We start from the raw sequence: 18,302 nt of genomic DNA, 5'->3' as shown, positions 1-18,302 counted from the left end.
TCAGTTCCACCACAAACCGATTATTTTGTTGGCTGCTCACATCTTTGACTGTCGTCTTTATCCAGCCCTCGTAAGGGAAACGTGCTCGTGGTTCGCTCTGACGAAATTTTCGACTCAATAGCGGTGCATTTTGCAGCTGTTTTATTTGATAATTAGTGCAAGTGTAAAATAAAAAAAAAGTAAAATACGAAAATGTTGCGCGTACCCAAGCTCATACCACGCCTATCGCGCCAGGTCAGCCTTGCAGCCCCAGCGCATATGTCGGCAGCTTCTAGCATATTCCGCGTAAGTACAAATCAGCTTTACATAATAGTCGGTGCGGCATGTTCTAGCAATTGATGTACCGCGTAATGTTTTTACATTTCAATCACTTTAAATACATACTTTTGATTAATTACAGAATATTCCTGGCGTTTTCAATGGATTGTCGGGTCAGATGCGTTACAAGTAAGTGAACTTTGATACTATAGCACTTATTACACATGATTTGCCGCATTGCAGGGCAAGACACTCAAATAAAACAATATGCCGCTACTTATGTAATACACATTTTCGAAAGTAGTAATATATTTAAATATATTATATTTTGCTATTGGGCAATGTAGATTTGTCTGTTTAAAATATCTTGTTAATATATGCGGCATATATGTATATAAGCGATGTCTGTTACATGACATGCATACATATATATACACAAACATGCAGTTATTGTCAGTGCTGAACAGAGTGGCTCAATTGCAATTAGTAGTTCAGTTCCGCGGGTTGATAAACCAATTTCAAATACAATTTTTAGTTACATAACATACTGCTTTAATTTTTTTTTGTGAAATATAGAACAATGTTTCCAACATTTTTTAAATGAGTAATTACATCAGCTTAACTTATTGTTGATGAATGGAACTGAGCATCTCCATTATAGTCTTATCTCATGTTTCTTTGTATTTCGCTTAGCGTACCCAATCTTATCAGAATTACAAACATCCACTAACACGTGTTTTTTTCTGTTACTCTCAGATCTGGCGAAGTTAAGGGAGCTGTTATTGGTATCGATTTGGGTACCACCAACTCCTGCGTGGCCGTGATGGAGGGCAAGCAAGCGAAGGTGATTGAGAATGCGGAGGGCGCACGCACAACGCCCTCACACGTTGCGTTTACCAAGGATGGCGAACGTTTGGTTGGTATGCCGGCCAAGCGTCAGGCAGTCACGAATTCAGCCAACACTTTCTATGCCACAAAACGTCTGATTGGACGCCGCTTTGATGATCCTGAGGTTAAGAAGGATATTACCAATTTGTCCTACAAAGTGGTTAAGGCTTCCAATGGCGATGCCTGGGTATCGGCGACAGATGGCAAAGTTTACTCGCCCTCCCAAATTGGTGCCTTTATTCTGATGAAGATGAAGGAGACCGCCGAGGCGTACCTCAACACACCAGTCAAGAACGCTGTGGTCACGGTGCCCGCTTACTTCAACGACTCACAGCGTCAGGCTACAAAGGATGCTGGTCAAATTGCTGGCTTGAATGTCCTGCGTGTGATTAACGAGCCAACAGCAGCGGCGCTGGCTTATGGTATGGATAAAACCGAGGATAAAATGTGAGTGAAGGAAATCACTGATCTTTGGCTACATTAATACTAATATATATAATATTAATATCTTCTAGTATTGCTGTATATGATTTGGGCGGCGGTACTTTTGATATTTCCATTTTGGAAATCCAGAAGGGCGTCTTCGAAGTAAAGTCCACTAATGGTGACACTCTGCTGGGCGGAGAGGATTTCGATAATGCCATTGTCAACTTCCTAGTGGCCGAATTCAAGAAGGATAGCGGCATTGATATCCGCAAGGACAATATTGCCATGCAGCGCCTGAAGGAGGCTGCAGAGAAGGCCAAGTGCGAGCTGTCGTCCTCCCAACAGACCGACATCAATTTGCCATATCTGACCATGGATGCTGCGGGACCCCAGCACATGAACCTAAAAATGACTCGCTCCAAGCTGGAGAGTCTGGTCGGAGATCTGATCAAGCGCACCATTCAGCCTTGCCAGAAGGCGCTATCCGATGCTGAGGTATCCAAGTCTGAAATCGGCGAAGTTTTGCTGGTCGGTGGCATGACGCGTATGCCCAAGGTGCAGTCCACAGTGCAGGAACTATTCGGACGCCAGCCCTCGCGTTCGGTTAATCCCGATGAGGCTGTTGCCGTCGGTGCCGCTGTCCAGGGCGGTGTCTTGGCTGGCGATGTCACTGATGTGCTCTTGCTCGATGTCACTCCCCTGTCGCTGGGTATTGAGACATTGGGAGGTGTCTTCACACGTCTGATCTCTCGCAATACGACCATTCCCACCAAGAAGTCGCAGGTGTTCTCAACGGCCAGCGATGGCCAGACTCAGGTGGAGATTAAGGTGCACCAGGGCGAGCGTGAGATGGCCAACGACAACAAATTGCTGGGATCCTTCACACTGGTCGGCATTCCACCAGCGCCCCGCGGCGTGCCCCAAATTGAGGTGGTCTTCGATATTGACGCCAACGGAATTGTCCATGTGTCGGCCAAGGACAAGGGTACCGGCAAGGAGCAACAGATTGTGATCCAGTCGAGCGGTGGTCTGAGCAAGGATGAGATCGAGAACATGATTAAGAAGGCTGAGGAATACGCATCTGCTGACAAGAAGAAGCGTGAACTAATTGAAATTGTTAACCAGGGCGAGAGTATTGTGCACGACACAGAGACCAAAATGGAAGAATTCAAGAGCCAACTGCCCGCTGAAGAAGTACGTAAATCGAAGTTTTACATTTGAGTACAAATACCATAATTTTGTTTGATTTTTTTATAGTGCGAAAAAATGAAGAAGGAAATTGCTGATCTGCGCACTCTGCTGGCCAACAAGGAGACCGCTGATCCAGAGGAGGTGAGGAAAGCCACCAACCAACTGCAGCAGTCCTCATTGAAGCTCTTCGAGATGGCATACAAGAAGGTAGTCTAATTAGCAAAACTAATACATATTTAGTATATTTTATTAATTGAAATTAATGAATTGTATAACAGATGTCCGCCGAACGCGAGAGCAGCTCAGGCGGCGCCGCCTCCGGCAGCAGCAGCAGTTCGGCCGATTCTTCCGGCGACGCCAAGAAGGAGGAGAAGAACTAAATTAGGCAACCATAGTCGTAGTTGTTGTTCTCTTATTTCATAATAATCACATTTGGATTCGGATTAAGTTGTACGTTAAACAAAACAAAGCCCATCATATTCCTGATTCTTCTAAATCATATAAAATGATCCCGATCATTCATAAGCAAAAAGCATTTACCCAAATTGTGTAGTAATATGCGTGGACATTAACAACCTACGAGATGCAAACACCAACGACATACGATCACAACTCAGTCAAAATCAGTTGCATTAAGTTTTTATTGTTTATAATGCACTACTCAATGTCTGGATCGAAATCTATTGTAAATCTGTGGCGTGACGGAGAGTTGTGTTGCTTGTGTGCCTACTGTAAGATTTTCCTTACTTTTACCTTACGTTTATTTTAAACTAGTTGTAGTTGTACAATAACGAGCACAGCAGCACAAGCCCAAATCCTGCAGAGTCCACATGAGATAAGATGTCACTCGTTGGCAGATCGAAAGTTATAATTTAAGCAAAATTTGTCTTTGGTTTCCAGTGGAAAACCAAAAATAAAAAGAGTTGACTGGGTAAAATGCAATTACATAGTCTCTTTACATTTGTAAACTTTAAATATACGTGAACAATAATATATTATTTACAAACTGAAGCATTTTGAGATCTTTTTATTTATGTATGAGATTGTTAATTATGTGCATAGATTTCTGAAATTGCAAATTGAGTGTTTTTTGTGTATTAGATTATTATTATTATTATATTATTTTAAGCACGCAGGCGGAATACTCGATAAGGCTTTTATATATTCATATCTATCGATTGACTTATCAAATTATAGCAATATAATATACATATTTGTATACATGTAGTTGCGAGCATTTACGTAAGGAAATGTAATCGGATGATTGATATAGTTTATATTGCTTCCTATAATGCTTTTGGTCATTTAACAAGCTAGACTATTTTAATGACGAAATTAGAGTTATCATTGATTATAGGTAAGGTAATCTTTCAACTTTGCAAATCGTAGGGTATGTTAGCACCTGGAACTGAGAATGAGACATTTGCTTCTTTGAAGTTTTATTTCGCATTCTGTTTGATATACTTTTTATTTTATTTTAGGAGATCACATGCTTCACGCGCTTGATAATCGTCAAATATTGCTTGGAGAAAGGTGTTATATTTGTAACACCTGGAACGTGAGTGCTTCATAATGACACACTCTCTTAAGTCAGTTTTTTCATTGAATTTTTGTTTTTATTTTGTTTTAATATTTCAGTTTTCTTTATTTATTTGTTTTTCTTTTTAAATTCATTTTTTCATTACTTTTTTTTTATTATATAATTCCAACAAAGTCGGTAAATTCATAAATATTTTCTTAACAGCTAAAATATTACTATCTACATTAAATGTGTCTGGCTTTTCGTTCGTTTTTCTATGTACAGGCTAATACTAATCGCTAGCAAGTAATTCTCATTGATCAGTAATTCTCATTAATCGCTATTTGTTACTCTATGTAAGTGTTTAAATATTGATCCGTGTGTCAAAATTTACATGGAACCAGTTTGCAGTTTGTACAATGTGTAGTAGAGACCACGGGTCTCCAGCAGCTCCTTGTGTGTGCCGCTCTCGGAGACGACGCCGTTCTCGAACACGTAGATCACGTCCGAGTCGACGACGGTGGACAGTCTGTGGGCTATGCTGATTGTGGTGCGACCCTCGGCAGCGGCATCCAATGCTTCTTGAACGATCTGCAGAAATGAGAAAATAATAAATATTAATCATTCATATTTGCTCAATAATAAAACTAGGTTTTTCTTTACGACTTTACCTTCTCACTTTCGGCATCCAGAGCAGATGTGGCCTCGTCCAGTAAGAGGATCTTCGGGTTTCTGATCAGAGCACGCGCAATAGCTATGCGTTGTTTCTGGCCCCCCGACAACTGTGTGCCCTTCTCACCCATGCGCGTTTCGTAGCCCTGTAGAGCATAGATAAAATGTTAGTACCCATCCTCGAGCACATCTAAGCTCCCACTCACCAGTGGCAAATTGGCAATGAACTGATGTATGTTGGACTTCTTAGCCGCTGCAATAATCTCCTGATCCGTGACTATTCTGGTGTTGTCGCCGTACGCGATGTTCTCACGTATGGAACGATCGAACAGGGTGGGCTCCTGGGACACGATGCCCAGCTGCATGCGCAGATTGCTCATGGCCAGCTGGCGAACGTCCCGATCGTCGATCAACACAGCGCCAGCGTCCACATCATAGAAGCGCTGCAGCAGCTGAATGCACGTGGATTTGCCACAGCCCGAAGGACCAACCAACGCCACTTTCTGGCCACTTTGCACGCGCATAACAAGATCGCGCAGCACCTGCACCTCGCGACGCGTCGGATAGGTGAACTCCACCTTGTCGAACAAGACGTTGCCATTGGAATGCCAGGGCTCCAGAGAGACGCCCGGACTGTCGGCAATCAGTGGCTTTCGATCCAGGAATTTCAAAATGCTCTGCGCTGCTGTAATGCCCTTCTGCATGTTGGGCGCAAAGGCCAGGGCACCGGCAATGGAAGCGGTGCCCATGATCAAAGCCTGTGATACCCTGTAAACGAAAATAGAATCGTTAATTGACAACACTTGTTTTAGTTGTTAACTTTGCTTACTTGAACACATCGCCCATTTGTAGATCGCGATTGACCACGCACCAGGCGCCGTAGTACATGCAGGCGGCATAGGCGAAGAACATAACTGATCTGGCCAGGCCATAGACTATGCCACGATAGTGTGTATTCCTTTTCGATTTCTAGAAGAATAACGAGGGAAAAAAGGTAAGAAAACGCTATCCGACTAGGAGATACCCTGAACTCCGAACGTGGTCAAATTAGGAGCTGAATTCATTTGGGGATATCAAGGATCATAGTTAATCTTAGGCTGCTTACCACAACGGCTGGTGTGAGTAACTCAATGTAGGTCTTATGGAACATGTCCTCGCGCGCCAGAGACACGACGGTGCGAATATTGGAGACCACCTCAGCGGCCAGCTTGGTTGTGTTCTCCATGGTCTTGGCATTGCCCATATTCTCCTGCTCCATGACAATGCGTTGCAAATACATGGAAATCAGTATGACGGGCATAAACGCTATGGCTACCAGACCCAGGCTCCACTCATAGTACATGGCCAGGGCGATGCCCAATACCACAGTGGCAACCGATTGAATAATGCTGCCAATACGCTGACCAGTTGCCTACATATATAAATAGAGGTATAGAGATATATGAAATTAAAAGAGTTACACAAATTCCACAGTATTTGTAGTACTTACACCCTGTACGGCGGCTGCATCGCCGGATAGACGGGCGCAGAGACTGCCCGTGCCATTGGAACGATCATCGAACCAGGACACCTCCTGCTTGAGCATTGCACTGAAGACCAGGCCACGCAGACGCTCCGTCAGATTCTCGCCGGCCACACCAAAGAGATAGATTTGCATGAAGGTGGAGATGCCGACGACAATGCCGCAGATCAGGAAGAACAGACTGTACTGGTTGGTGTTGTCACGTACGTAATCATCGTCGTCGGAACGCATCACGTCGAGTATGCTGCCAAAGAGTATAGCGAAAATGGGCATGGCACAGCCCATGATGATGGAGCACGCGCAACCGATTCCAAGATGAAGCCATTCGGGTTTATTTAGCTTCAAGACGCCTGGCATGGGCGAGGGTTCTTTATCCTTCTTGTTCTTCTTCTTCTTTTTCTTTTTATCTGTATGATCTAATGCGTCGTCGATGTCCTCCTCCTCTTCAATTACCTTAATTTCCTGTTCGTCCTCATCCTTAACATCGAAGTTCTTGAGTATATTGCCAGTGGGACTGAGCATGCCGCCATCGTCCTCGCCCATCTGTGTGGTCACCAGATTGAAGTAGTGATTCTTTATGGCCATCAGCTCCTGATGGGTGCCGGCCTCGACAACCACGCCTTTGTTGATCACTACAATCTTGTCGGCACGGCGTACGGTGGACAGACGATGGGCCACAATGATGGTGGTGCGCCCCTGGCTCACCTTCTCCAGGGCGGCCTGCACCTTAGCCTCGCTGGCGGTGTCGAGAGCCGAGGTCGCCTCGTCCAGTAACAGAATCTCCGGGTCACGAATCAGAGCGCGAGCAATGGCAATGCGTTGCTTCTGTCCGCCAGACAGCTGGGCTCCACGCTCACCCACCAGCGTATCGTAGCCCTTGGGCAGCTTCTTGATGAATATGGCCGCATTGGCCGCTGCGGCAGCCGCCTCAATATCCTCCTTGGTGGCATCCTCGCGACCATAGCGTATATTCTCGTATATGGACTGGCCAAAGAGCACAGGCTCCTGTCCCACGACTCCGATGCGCTCGCGCAGCCACTTGATATTGATATCCTTGATGTTTATGCCATTGAAGAACACGTCGCCGGCCTTAGGATCATAGAAGCGCTGTATCAGCTGTATGCAAGTGGATTTGCCACAGCCCGACGGCCCGACTAGGGCTACCGTCTGGCCGCGATGAATCTTCAGGTTGAGCTTCTGCAGAATGGGAATCTCTTTGCGCGTGGGATACTGGAACTCGACGTCGCGGAACTCGATGGTGTTCAGCGGCTCATTGAGATTCTTGCCGCGCGGCTCTATCGGATTGATGGTTGGGATCTGCTCAATGATTTTGAAGACCTTGGCACAGGCGCCCTTGGCAATGCCAAATGCTTCAATATACGGCGCGGCCATGCCAATGTTCATGGAGCCCATCATGATCGAGAAGAAGATGGTGATCATGGTGCCTGGCGAGTAGTTCTCGTAGTATTCATCGTGGCGGCCCTTGATGACGAGGCCGACGCCGTACCAGAATGCTAGAGCATAAGAGGCATAGATGAAGAACCACAGAAGGCCGAAGCCGATGCCGGAGAACATGTTTCGCTTAATGTTCAGTAATTTGGCGGCAACGACCTTCTCCTTGTAGACGGCAACCTCTTTGTTTTCGCCCTCAAAGGCCTTGACGGTGCGGATGCCGGATAAAGCCTCCTCGGCAACAACGGCGGCGCTGGCATAGACGTTGACCTCCTGTTTGGCCAGCTTGGATGTGGCGATGGATACGAAGCCCATGGCAATGAAGGTGACGGGCAAACTGGTCAGGCAGACAAGCGAGAGCTGCCAGCCCTTGTAAAATGCCAGCACAACGGACCCAACGAAGCCCACGATGAAGTTCACAAAGATCACAACCTTCTCGCCCAGGCCGTCCTCCATTTTCGATAAATCTCTGCGGGATTGAAGAGGATTAATAAGAATCTGAATGATTGAAATGATTTGCTCTACTTACTCATTCATGCGACTGGCCACCTCGCCGCTGGGATTCATGTCGTACCAGGTCATGTCCTGATGCAGCACAGACTGAAAGAACTTGGAGCGAATGGCCATAATCTGGGAGTGGGCAGCATAGTTGAAGCACGTGACGGATAAGTAACTGCAGACCAGCATTACAATTCCGATATACGTGTTGTTCAGCGAAAAATCCTGCACCGCATCCAGCAGCATGTCCGATGCGGCATCCTTTACATAGACATTCCTCTCCAGGGTACCACTCATGCTAATCATGTCCTAAGAGCCCAAAGTGTATGAAAAGATATATCGGTTTAGTGGGTAAGGACTGGCAAGATAGAGCTATGTATGTGGCTACTTTCAATTGGTAAACACTTCAAAGCACTTTCTGTTGTGCTTATACCCTGAACTTGAAATTGAAAATTTAAATTTCGGGTATATTGCTTTGGCTAAGATGTATGATTAAATAATATTCATTAGAAATATTAGGCATGGGACTTCAGGACTTCAATTGTTTTCTAAAAATGGAGTGGGGGAAGGAAGAAGGCAGAGAAAATAAACTATATATACTCGTAATGGCAAGACAGAGTTCTTTACGAGTATATATGAAAGTTCGTAGGAACAAATTGCGAAGCTATAAACAAATTACAAAAAAATTCGCTAGGGTATTTGCTGGTCAAGCACTCCAGACTACTGCTATCAGACTTGTTTTCTTATCTAACCATCAATCGGGTGTAGACAAAGTAAATAAGTTTCAGTCAGCCAATCGGAAGAGCTCTGACTCAATCGCAAATAAAACATATAAATATGGAAGCTTTTTAGATATATAAATATACTCACATCAGCGAGATTTCCAAAGATCAAACTGTTCGCTGGTGTTGTCAGGCCCGTGGCTACAGCTGCGAGCAGTCCGATAATGTAGAGCATACGATCCTTCTTCGTTGCATAGCGAAACATTGTAAAGAACCCGACTGGCTTGACATCATCCTTCGGTTTGTCCTCTTTCTCATCTTTTTCCTGCTTCTTCGATTGCTTTTTCGTTTTATTTGGCTCACTGCAATCATATGCAAAGCACGTGCCATTTCATAAGTAAACTTAAATAAAACAATCCGAGTTATAAATGGGGAGCGTAACACCCTCTATCTTAGACGAATCGCACATTCCTTATCGCTAACCCTAGCACCAGTCAAGGCTGTCGAAGTGGTAGCCACGTTATGTTCGCGTTGATTTGCACTATCAGCCCGAGTCTAACACTTTATATCATTCATTCAAATCGAATTCGTCATCATAGTTCGTACCACAAGATTCCCAGGCAGCACTTGGTTCCTACAATAGCTCAAATATATATATACATATACGTTCTCTTTGTTGTTTTAACTGCCATTAGAGTACTAAAATTTATGACGCTAGACCGCGAAATATTGTGCACGCTTCGTTGTTAAGAAAAACTGCACGATCATGGTTACCGCAATTTTCATAGACCTATCAAAGGAGGATAAATTGCGTATACATAGTGTCCTTCCAAAAGGAGTCTGGTCCTTCGATGGCCAGTGTATAATATTTATAAAAAAAAGTAGACAGCAACTTGCGGTCTCTCTGAAATATACGAAGTGCTGGCACCGGTGTTCAATTTTGTACTGAATTTATTAAATTTAACATGAACGCAAGCGCAGCTTGCACAGTAGAGAGCGCACCTATGCGCATCTAACAGCGAGCAGCGAGAGAGCGATCTTTTGGAGAGCGACACTCCCGTGCTAGCGCGTACAATAACAACTTTTCTGTACAGTGGTTCAGCTTCAAGTACTTAACCTATACAATTTCGATAATAATTCAATTAATAATTCATAATAATTCAATTTCTTATAATAATATATAATAATATTTCAGAAGGCAATCCAAATGCCTTAACATCGGCCGCGTTGAAAGGCCGCAGGGCTTCAATAACATGGTGTATTAGTGGAGTGGCAGTGGTGCAACGCGATGAATTGCCCTTTTATATGTGCCATTTTTTGTCTTAACGACAATTACGCGCACTCTACCATCTCCTCCGACTATGGCTTCCGTCACCACGCCTAGCATCCACTGTTGTGGAGGAGCGTTGTCCTCTCCCACGAGCACGACTGCTCCGACCTGTATGTTCTGTCTCTCCTTCGTCCATTTTGACTTCTGCTGCAGGCTGAGCAGGTAGTCCCTTGACCAGTCGTTCCAAAATCGACGCTTGATGTTGGATGTCAGCTGCCATCTTTTTAATAGTGTCAGCTTGACGTCGTCGACTGGCTCTGTGGACGCGATTGGCAGCGGCACGAGCGTTGCTCCTATCAGGAAGTGCCCTGGCGTGAGCACTTCGCCGTCGTTGGGGTTGCTGCTGGGAGCGACCATTGGCCGCGAATTGAGCACGGCCTCGACCTCGACCAGCACGGTGGCCACCTCGTCTTGCCGTAATCGAGCGCTGCCCATCGCTTTCAGCAGCAAACCTTTGGCGGATTTCACCGCCGCTTCCCAAAGGCCGCCAAAATGCGGTGCTCGAGGAGGGATGAATACAAACTCCATGCCCCGCTCCGCAGCAAACATTTCCATGTCCGCTGTGTTGCCATGGAACGTAGCTTTGAGGTCCAGCGTGCGTGCAGCACCCACGAAATTGGTGGCATTGTCGCAGTACAGCTTCCGGACAAGCCCACGTCGACCAACGAACCTGGATAAACACATTAGAAATGAATTTGTGGTTAAATCGGTGACTAATTCAAGATGCACTGCCTTCGAAGTAAAGCAAACAAATATGGCAATATACATTTTGACTGGCGATTTGCCCCGAATTCCCAGCGAAACTAGTATTGGACCGCAAAAGTCCACTCCACTGATCTCAAATGGCCTATTTCCATGTAAGCGATCAGCGGGAAGATTGCCCATTATTTGGGATAAGAGTTTCGGCTTGTAGCGAAAACAATGTACACATTTTCGGACTACTGCACTGCAAGCCTGTCGAGCATTGACCAGCCAAACCTGCTGACGAAGCAGGCCCATTAGTACTAGGGGATTGGCGTGGCAATGAGAGCGATGCAAATGCTCCAAATAAAGCGTTACGAAACGACATTTTTTTGGAAGCAACAATGGGAATTTGGCATTATGTGCTAATGGTGCCTTCAATAAACGACCTCCTACTCGTAGCAACCATAACATACGCCTGCCATGCTGATGTGGGTGCAAAAATGGTGTCAGTTTTTGCAATGACGGTTGCAACACGACTGACTTCTTTATTTTCTTTATTTCTTCGCTGAATTCAATGTGTTGAATTACAGATATAACTGCAAGGAATGCGAAGCTTAACTCAGAAGCTGTAGGAACAAGTGAAGAATGACTTTCTTGTTTTCCATTGATAAAGCGGAACATATAGGCAACGATGCGGATTAGCTTAGAAAATGATGACGTTGACTCAATAAGATGTACGATAGGATTTGCTACCTCATCGACCGCGATCATAGTAATTGCAGTTCTACGCTTCTCTAGCAGCTCTAACTCCTTTGATAGGGTGATTTGTGGGTTGGCTGGCCACAATGTGTCAGAGAGCTTTAAAAATCCTGGTCCGCAAAACCACAATGATGTTTTAAGCTCCTCAACTGAACATCCCCGAGATACAATATCTGCTGGGTTGTCTTTCGTTGGTACATGACGCCAAGATACATTAGTTGTCAACTCTTGGATGGTTGCAACGCGATTAGCAACGAATGTGTTCAAGCTAGATGAATGCATTCGCAGCCAATGAAGCACCACCTCAGAGTCTGACCAAAATGTGACTTGATTAATAGGACAATCAAGTACTTTCCTTACCGCATCCCATAAGGTAGCTAACAATTCTGCAGCACACAACTCCAGCCGCGGAACAGATTTTGTTTTCAAGGGCGCTACCTTAGATTTAGCGACTAGCAGCCTGGTAGTGATACCCTTATCTGTTTGCATTCTTACGTATAAACAACAACCGTAAGCTCTCGTTGAGGCATCAGCAAATCCATGGATTTGACATCCTTTCGATTTAAGTGTGCCAACGTAACGAGGTATATGCAACGAGTTTAGATTTGAGAAACAGCTAGTTACTGCCTCAAATTCTTGCCTCATTTGAACAGGCAATTGGTCATCCCACCCAAGTTTGTGCAACCACATTTCCTGTAAAAGGACCTTCGCACGAGTTACGATCGGACTTAACAAACCTAAGGGGTCGTATAACCTTGCTACAAATGACAAAACGGATCTTTTGGTCTGTTGAACTTCTACTGGACAGTTCATGGAATATCTAAAGCTGTCATTCATTGGATTCCAAATTAATCCCAATGTTTTTGTGTCCTCTTGATGACCAATAACTATATCGTTTCTAGCTGGTTGTGCTGCGAGTTGTTTACAATTGGACGACCATTTTGTGAGAGGAAATCCAAACTTTTGAAGAATTGCGATCAAGTCTCGATGCAACAAGCACAATTCTTCGACGCTATCTGCTCCTGTCAACAGGTCATCAACATAGAAATCTCGGGCTAACGATCTTGCAGCAGCTGGATGAGTGGAAGCATGCAAGTCGCTTAGATGTTTTAAACATCGAATTGCTAAGAATGGAGCAGTCGCTGTCCCGTACGTTACTGTGTTTAATCGAAAGATTTGTAACGGATCAGTGGGCGTTTCCCTCCACACAATAAGTTGAAAGTTGCGGTGGGACTCGTCAAGTTCAATTTGACGGTACATTTTAGCGATGTCTGCTGTAGCAGCCCAAGGACGAAGTCGAAATCTTAGCAAAGTCTCCCATAACTGCGGCTGGATGGTCGGACCCACCATGAGTAGATCATTCAGCGACAATTGAGAGGAGGACTTGCTAGAGGCATCAAACACTACTCGAAGTTTAGTGGATGCGCTGTGCGGTCTTAGCACGCATTGATATGGGATGAAATAATGCGGCTCTCTCGGAATTTGATTGTTAGTTGGGCTCATGTGACCCAAGGCCAAGTATTCTTTCATAAAGTCAATATACATTGGCCGAATGTCTTCTTGCTTGCTCATTCTTCTTTCCAAGGCCAGAAATCGTCGCTTGGCTGTGTCGTAAGACGTACCAAGACAATGTGGGCTTGATTTGAATGGCAGCGACACTCTGAAACGACCCGAGGTAGTTTGGCAAATAGTCTCCACAAATGACTTCTCGCACAGTTGTTGCTCTGGGGTATACAAATTCGAATTAATTGTATTTGGCTTTTCTTCCAACTCCCAGAACTTGCGAACTATTGAATCTATAGCTATGTCGTCGTTTACGACGCTAATGAAAGTCGACGAACTAGTAGCTGCATTCAATGTTCGGCAGCGACCAGATACAATCCAACCAAAGGCAGTCAATTGCAATGTTGGGTTGTTATCGGATCCTTTTATTTTGCCTTCTCTTAATATATCAAAAAAGATATCAGCACCGAGCAACAAATCAATACGTTGCGGCTTGTGGAATTGAGGATCAGCTAATTGTACATTATCAGGTACCTTGATCTCTTCAGTGTGCTTCTCTGGTTGATACGACGAAATGGAACGTAACACACCAAAGTCTGTTCGGATTTCTATGTCGTCCGTTCGGGACGCTATCGAAGTTTGAACGCTGTGCCGAACAGATGACTGACAATTAGCAATGCCCAACAATTGAATCCCAGATCTTTGCCGTTTTAATTTCAACTGTTTTGCCAGTTCTTCAGTTATGAAATTTACTTGCGAGCCGGAATCTAATAAAGCTCTAGCTAAGTGATAAGATCCAGATTGATCTTTTATCTTCACAACTGCAGTTGCCAAAAGAACTTGATCAGAGGCTATCCGTGCGTGATTTACAGATGAAATCTGTGACGAAGTGACACGAGGGACTGCTGATACAACTGCTGAGCTACTTTGAGCCGCTTCAGAGCTGTATCTATGCAGTATGGTATGGTGCGGCTTAGAGCACACACGACAGTGGGCTGATTTGCAAGCAGCCACTGAGTGTCCTGTTCGCAAACAATTTATACAGAGCGGATAGCTCTTTGCGAACGTAAAACGTTTCTGGCAAGGTATTGCTGCGAACGACGAGCACGAGTGAATGAAGTGATCGTTCTTTTTACAAAACACGCATTTGGGACTCTGCGGCTCACTTGGCAGAGCGACAGCTAGAGAAGTTTTCCCAATTCTTTTCTTATTATCCTGAGCTACCTTACGACGTGGACCAGATGAGTCTTCAGCACTTAAATGCTGATACCGTCTGTTCAAGGCAGCTTCACAATCTTGCCACAATGGAAGCTTATTGTAGTCAAGATTCTCTTCCCACCTAGAGCGCGTGCCAGCGTCCACTTTCATCATTACCAAATGGATGAGCATGGCATTCGAAATCTGCTTATCAGATCCTAGCGATAAAAGAGATTCGTAAATGGCACGGACTGAGTCTATCAGCATGCGCAAAGATGATGCTGACGGTTCGGACATGTGTGGGAGATCAAATAGTTTTGAAATGCTGTTAAAAAATATGAGACACTGATTGTCGTACACATTTTTTAAAGCAGCTAACGCTTTTGGATAATTTGCATCTGTCACCTGATATGCCTTGACAGTGCCTAATGCTTCTTTGTCCAAGCATGACAACAAGTGGTTAAACTTTTCTATATTTGATAACCCTGGCTCGTTGTCGACTAAACTCTCAAAAAGTCCAATGAAATTCTTATATTCCGAATATTCTCCGCTAAACTTTGGCAGCTTTATATTCGGTAGATTCCTAGAATGTGACACTGAGCTAATCATTGTAGAGTTAGCGGGACTCTCACTTTTAGGTTGGCTATCACTACCTCGCTTCATAAGAAGTGCCTTTGTCGATACACACAAATCTTCTAACGTTGACCGAGGCACTAAATCTGCGTTAATGTCGTCCAACTCTTGTTGTGTCTTAAAGGCCTTTTCTATGTAGCGGTTCAATATCTCAAGTCGACATTCAATTTCAAATGGCTCTACTGGTTTAGTGTAATCTTTTAATGATTTATTAATGCGTGTTATGTCGTTTGTAACATTTTTGTAAACGGCCAACAGAGCTTCGACACGCTCTGATGATGACTCGTCCATAGACCTATTCTTTCCTCGCTTGTTAGTCATGATGCTATAAGTGATGCTCAGTTGAAACCAATTTCAATCGAAACAAATAAAAGTTCACTTAATGTATGACAACAAGCGAAGAGCAATTCAAGAATGTTAACAAATGCGCGCGATCGTAATAAATCTCAATATATTACGCTGGCAGTGTTAAACTATACTTGAGTGACTGTTACGATATAGCGAAGACAACAACCAAAATGTTGAGTGACTATTTGGGCAAGTGGTCTATTGAGTTATATTTGACTGTTGAGCGACTGAGTGCAATGCATTCATAAGCGAGAGCGCGCCGGTATGAATGCCAAAATATAAGTGCAGATCGAGCTCATACAATGAGCGCAAAGCGAGAGTGCAAGTTTTGAGCGCAAAGCGAGAGCGCACTAATATGTGCAAGCGAGACAGTAAAACGAGAGCGCAACTATAAGTGCAAGCGCGAGTGCAAACGATATTGCAAGCGCGCATGCAAATGATGAGCGTAAATTAAAGCGAAATTTGCTGTGTAAGCGCGAGTGCAAACGATATAGCAAGTGAGTATGCACTGAGCGCAAAGTGAGCGCGCACTAATATGTGCGAGCGAGAGCGAGCTGTGAGCGCAAGCGCAAAACGAAAGTGCGAGACGAAAATGAGCAAAAAAACTGTAACACACTAGCGGCGCCAAAGAAAACTTGGATTATGCGAGGCAATAGAGATTGAATTATTTGCAGATCAAAGGTCAATATGCACCTTATTATTATTTTTATTTATTTTTTTTAAATTTCAATTTGAAATAAGCTCAACACAATGTACATAGGCGTAGATTGTACATACATTAATATTTTGTATGTCTCAAGTAATGCATTTATTTATTTATGGCTTGCATTACTTGGTCATCTATGTGCTCTATGTATTTATGTACTTCCCTGATTATCCACAAAATCCATAATCCAGCTTCCTTCAATTCCAGAGAGTGTCCACCCGGGGGCGCCAAAAATGTCCTTCCAAAAGGAGTCTGGTCCTTCGATGGCCAGTGTATAATATTTATAAAAAAAAGTAGACAGCAACTTGCGGTCTCTCTGAAATATACGAAGTGCTGGCACCGGTGTTCAATTTTGTACTGAATTTATTAAATTTAACATGAACGCAAGCGCAGCTTGCACAGTAGAGAGCGCACCTATGCGCATCTAACAGCGAGCAGCGAGAGAGCGATCTTTTGGAGAGCGACACTCCCGTGCTAGCGCGTACAATAACAACTTTTCTGTACAGTGGTTCAGCTTCAAGTACTTAACCTATACAATTTCGATAATAATTCAATTAATAATTCATAATAATTCAATTTCTTATAATAATATATAATAATATTTCAGAAGGCAATCCAAATGCCTTAACACATAGAATATGCGATTATAAATACTAGATTGATTTATAATGATATGCATTAATATATAATTAATATTCGTTTGCATTATAGTATCAATATAAAATTAAAATAAAAAGGAAAAGATAATATTTAAATAATCAAATAAATATGCTATTCACTCAATTAGTTAAAATAAATGATTTATTTTTTCTGAGAACAGAAAACTAGAAACATACTTTTTAAAGCACAAATTATCAATTTTTGACTAAAAGAAAGCGTAGGAAAATTGAAATCTTTAAACAAATTTTCTATGAAAATTAAATATATAGATAGATATATAGGCTTATATAGTAAAAATAAATCAATAAATAATTATTATATAAATATACATATATATTTTTATTTTTTATTCTTAAAAAAAAAAACATGAATATATTTTTAAATTCACAAATTGATAAATTGAATTTTTATTATTATGTCCCTTTGGTATAGTCTCATTGGAATTTATTATTTTCCCATAACTATTTTAGACAATAAATATTATTTGAATCACAGAGTTACAATCAACTAAGAACTTTGCCTTTGTTTTTATTTTTGTATCCTAATTTGCAGAAAATTGTAGCAGGGCTCTTCTCTTAAAAGCTTTAACTTATTTGTTCCTTTTATATGAAGTTCAAGGTACATTTCATTCAACTCACAAGCTTTTGCGTTCCTTGTCTTTCTCAGCAAAGGAGTCAGCCAAAACAATATTCGTTGCATAGCGTGACAATCGATTGCTATCGTCGTCCTTGACGACATTGCCGTTAGACTCGGTCATTTTGATGGGCTATTGAACACTTGATTTTCAGATTGGTTAAATTTCTGTTATTCTCGAAATCACGAACTAAATAGGACAACTGTTAGAAAGAGACTAATGAAATTGGTTAAAGCATATGGGCTTATATTTGAAGCCCAGAGCAGCGAAATAAAACATTAGTTGATATCGGTTCATTTTTGATAAAGCTTATCAATTTATTGGGCTATGAATAAAGTAAGAGTACGCAAAGGAAAGAGTAATGCCATGAATATGAGTAGATCAAATGAAGAGTAGATTTTAAATGCCAATGGCTTAAAATCAGCTGCAAACCATTATTTTTGATTAATCGATTTTTATAGCCAATTCATAAAAATTGGAATTACTCAAATGGTTTTTCAAATTAAATGGAGCTTATGACGACTCCCACAATTTAATCATTATTAGCCATGTCATCATTCGTTTTTGAATTAACAATATAGGGAGCGCGATTTCTCTATCTCTATCTCTCTTTCTCTCTGTCTGCCGTATTAATTGCTAACAGAATCGATTACATATTAAATTACCTTATCATTTGCAAATTACTCAAGGCAGGCAAGGT

The 18,302-nt window shown here is 42.9% G+C and overlaps 2 protein-coding genes across 2 annotated transcripts; one reads left to right on the top strand and one right to left on the bottom strand.

Moving 5' to 3' along the window:
• Positions 1-28: 28 nt before the first annotated feature.
• On the top strand, positions 29-3,774 carry LOC6579690 (heat shock 70 kDa protein cognate 5). The gene is made up of 6 exons (XM_002005536.4): positions 29-285; positions 401-447; positions 1,015-1,593; positions 1,662-2,766; positions 2,830-2,970; positions 3,042-3,774. The coding sequence occupies exons 1-6, from the start codon at positions 193-195 to the stop codon at positions 3,141-3,143; spliced, it is 2,067 nt and encodes a 688-aa protein (XP_002005572.1). The 5' UTR covers positions 29-192; the 3' UTR covers positions 3,144-3,774.
• Positions 3,775-4,445: 671 nt separating this feature from the next.
• Positions 4,446-17,816, bottom strand: LOC26527701 (ATP-dependent translocase ABCB1). The gene is made up of 9 exons (XM_015163835.3): positions 17,607-17,816; positions 9,297-9,510; positions 8,458-8,735; positions 6,444-8,397; positions 6,060-6,365; positions 5,784-5,923; positions 5,161-5,722; positions 4,954-5,100; positions 4,446-4,873 (listed from the first exon to the last, which is right to left on the bottom strand). The coding sequence occupies exons 1-9, from the start codon at positions 17,723-17,725 to the stop codon at positions 4,673-4,675; spliced, it is 3,921 nt and encodes a 1,306-aa protein (XP_015019321.1). The 5' UTR covers positions 17,726-17,816; the 3' UTR covers positions 4,446-4,672.
• Between the last annotated feature and the right edge of the window lie 486 nt (positions 17,817-18,302).

Source organism: Drosophila mojavensis, unplaced genomic scaffold (assembly GCF_018153725.1).
Source record: "Drosophila mojavensis isolate 15081-1352.22 unplaced genomic scaffold, ASM1815372v1 contig_80, whole genome shotgun sequence".
NCBI classification, from domain to species: Eukaryota; Metazoa; Arthropoda; class Insecta; order Diptera; family Drosophilidae; genus Drosophila; species Drosophila mojavensis.
The sequence above is the reverse complement of the archived record's forward strand: the minus strand, read 5'-3'. Positions and strand labels throughout refer to the sequence as shown.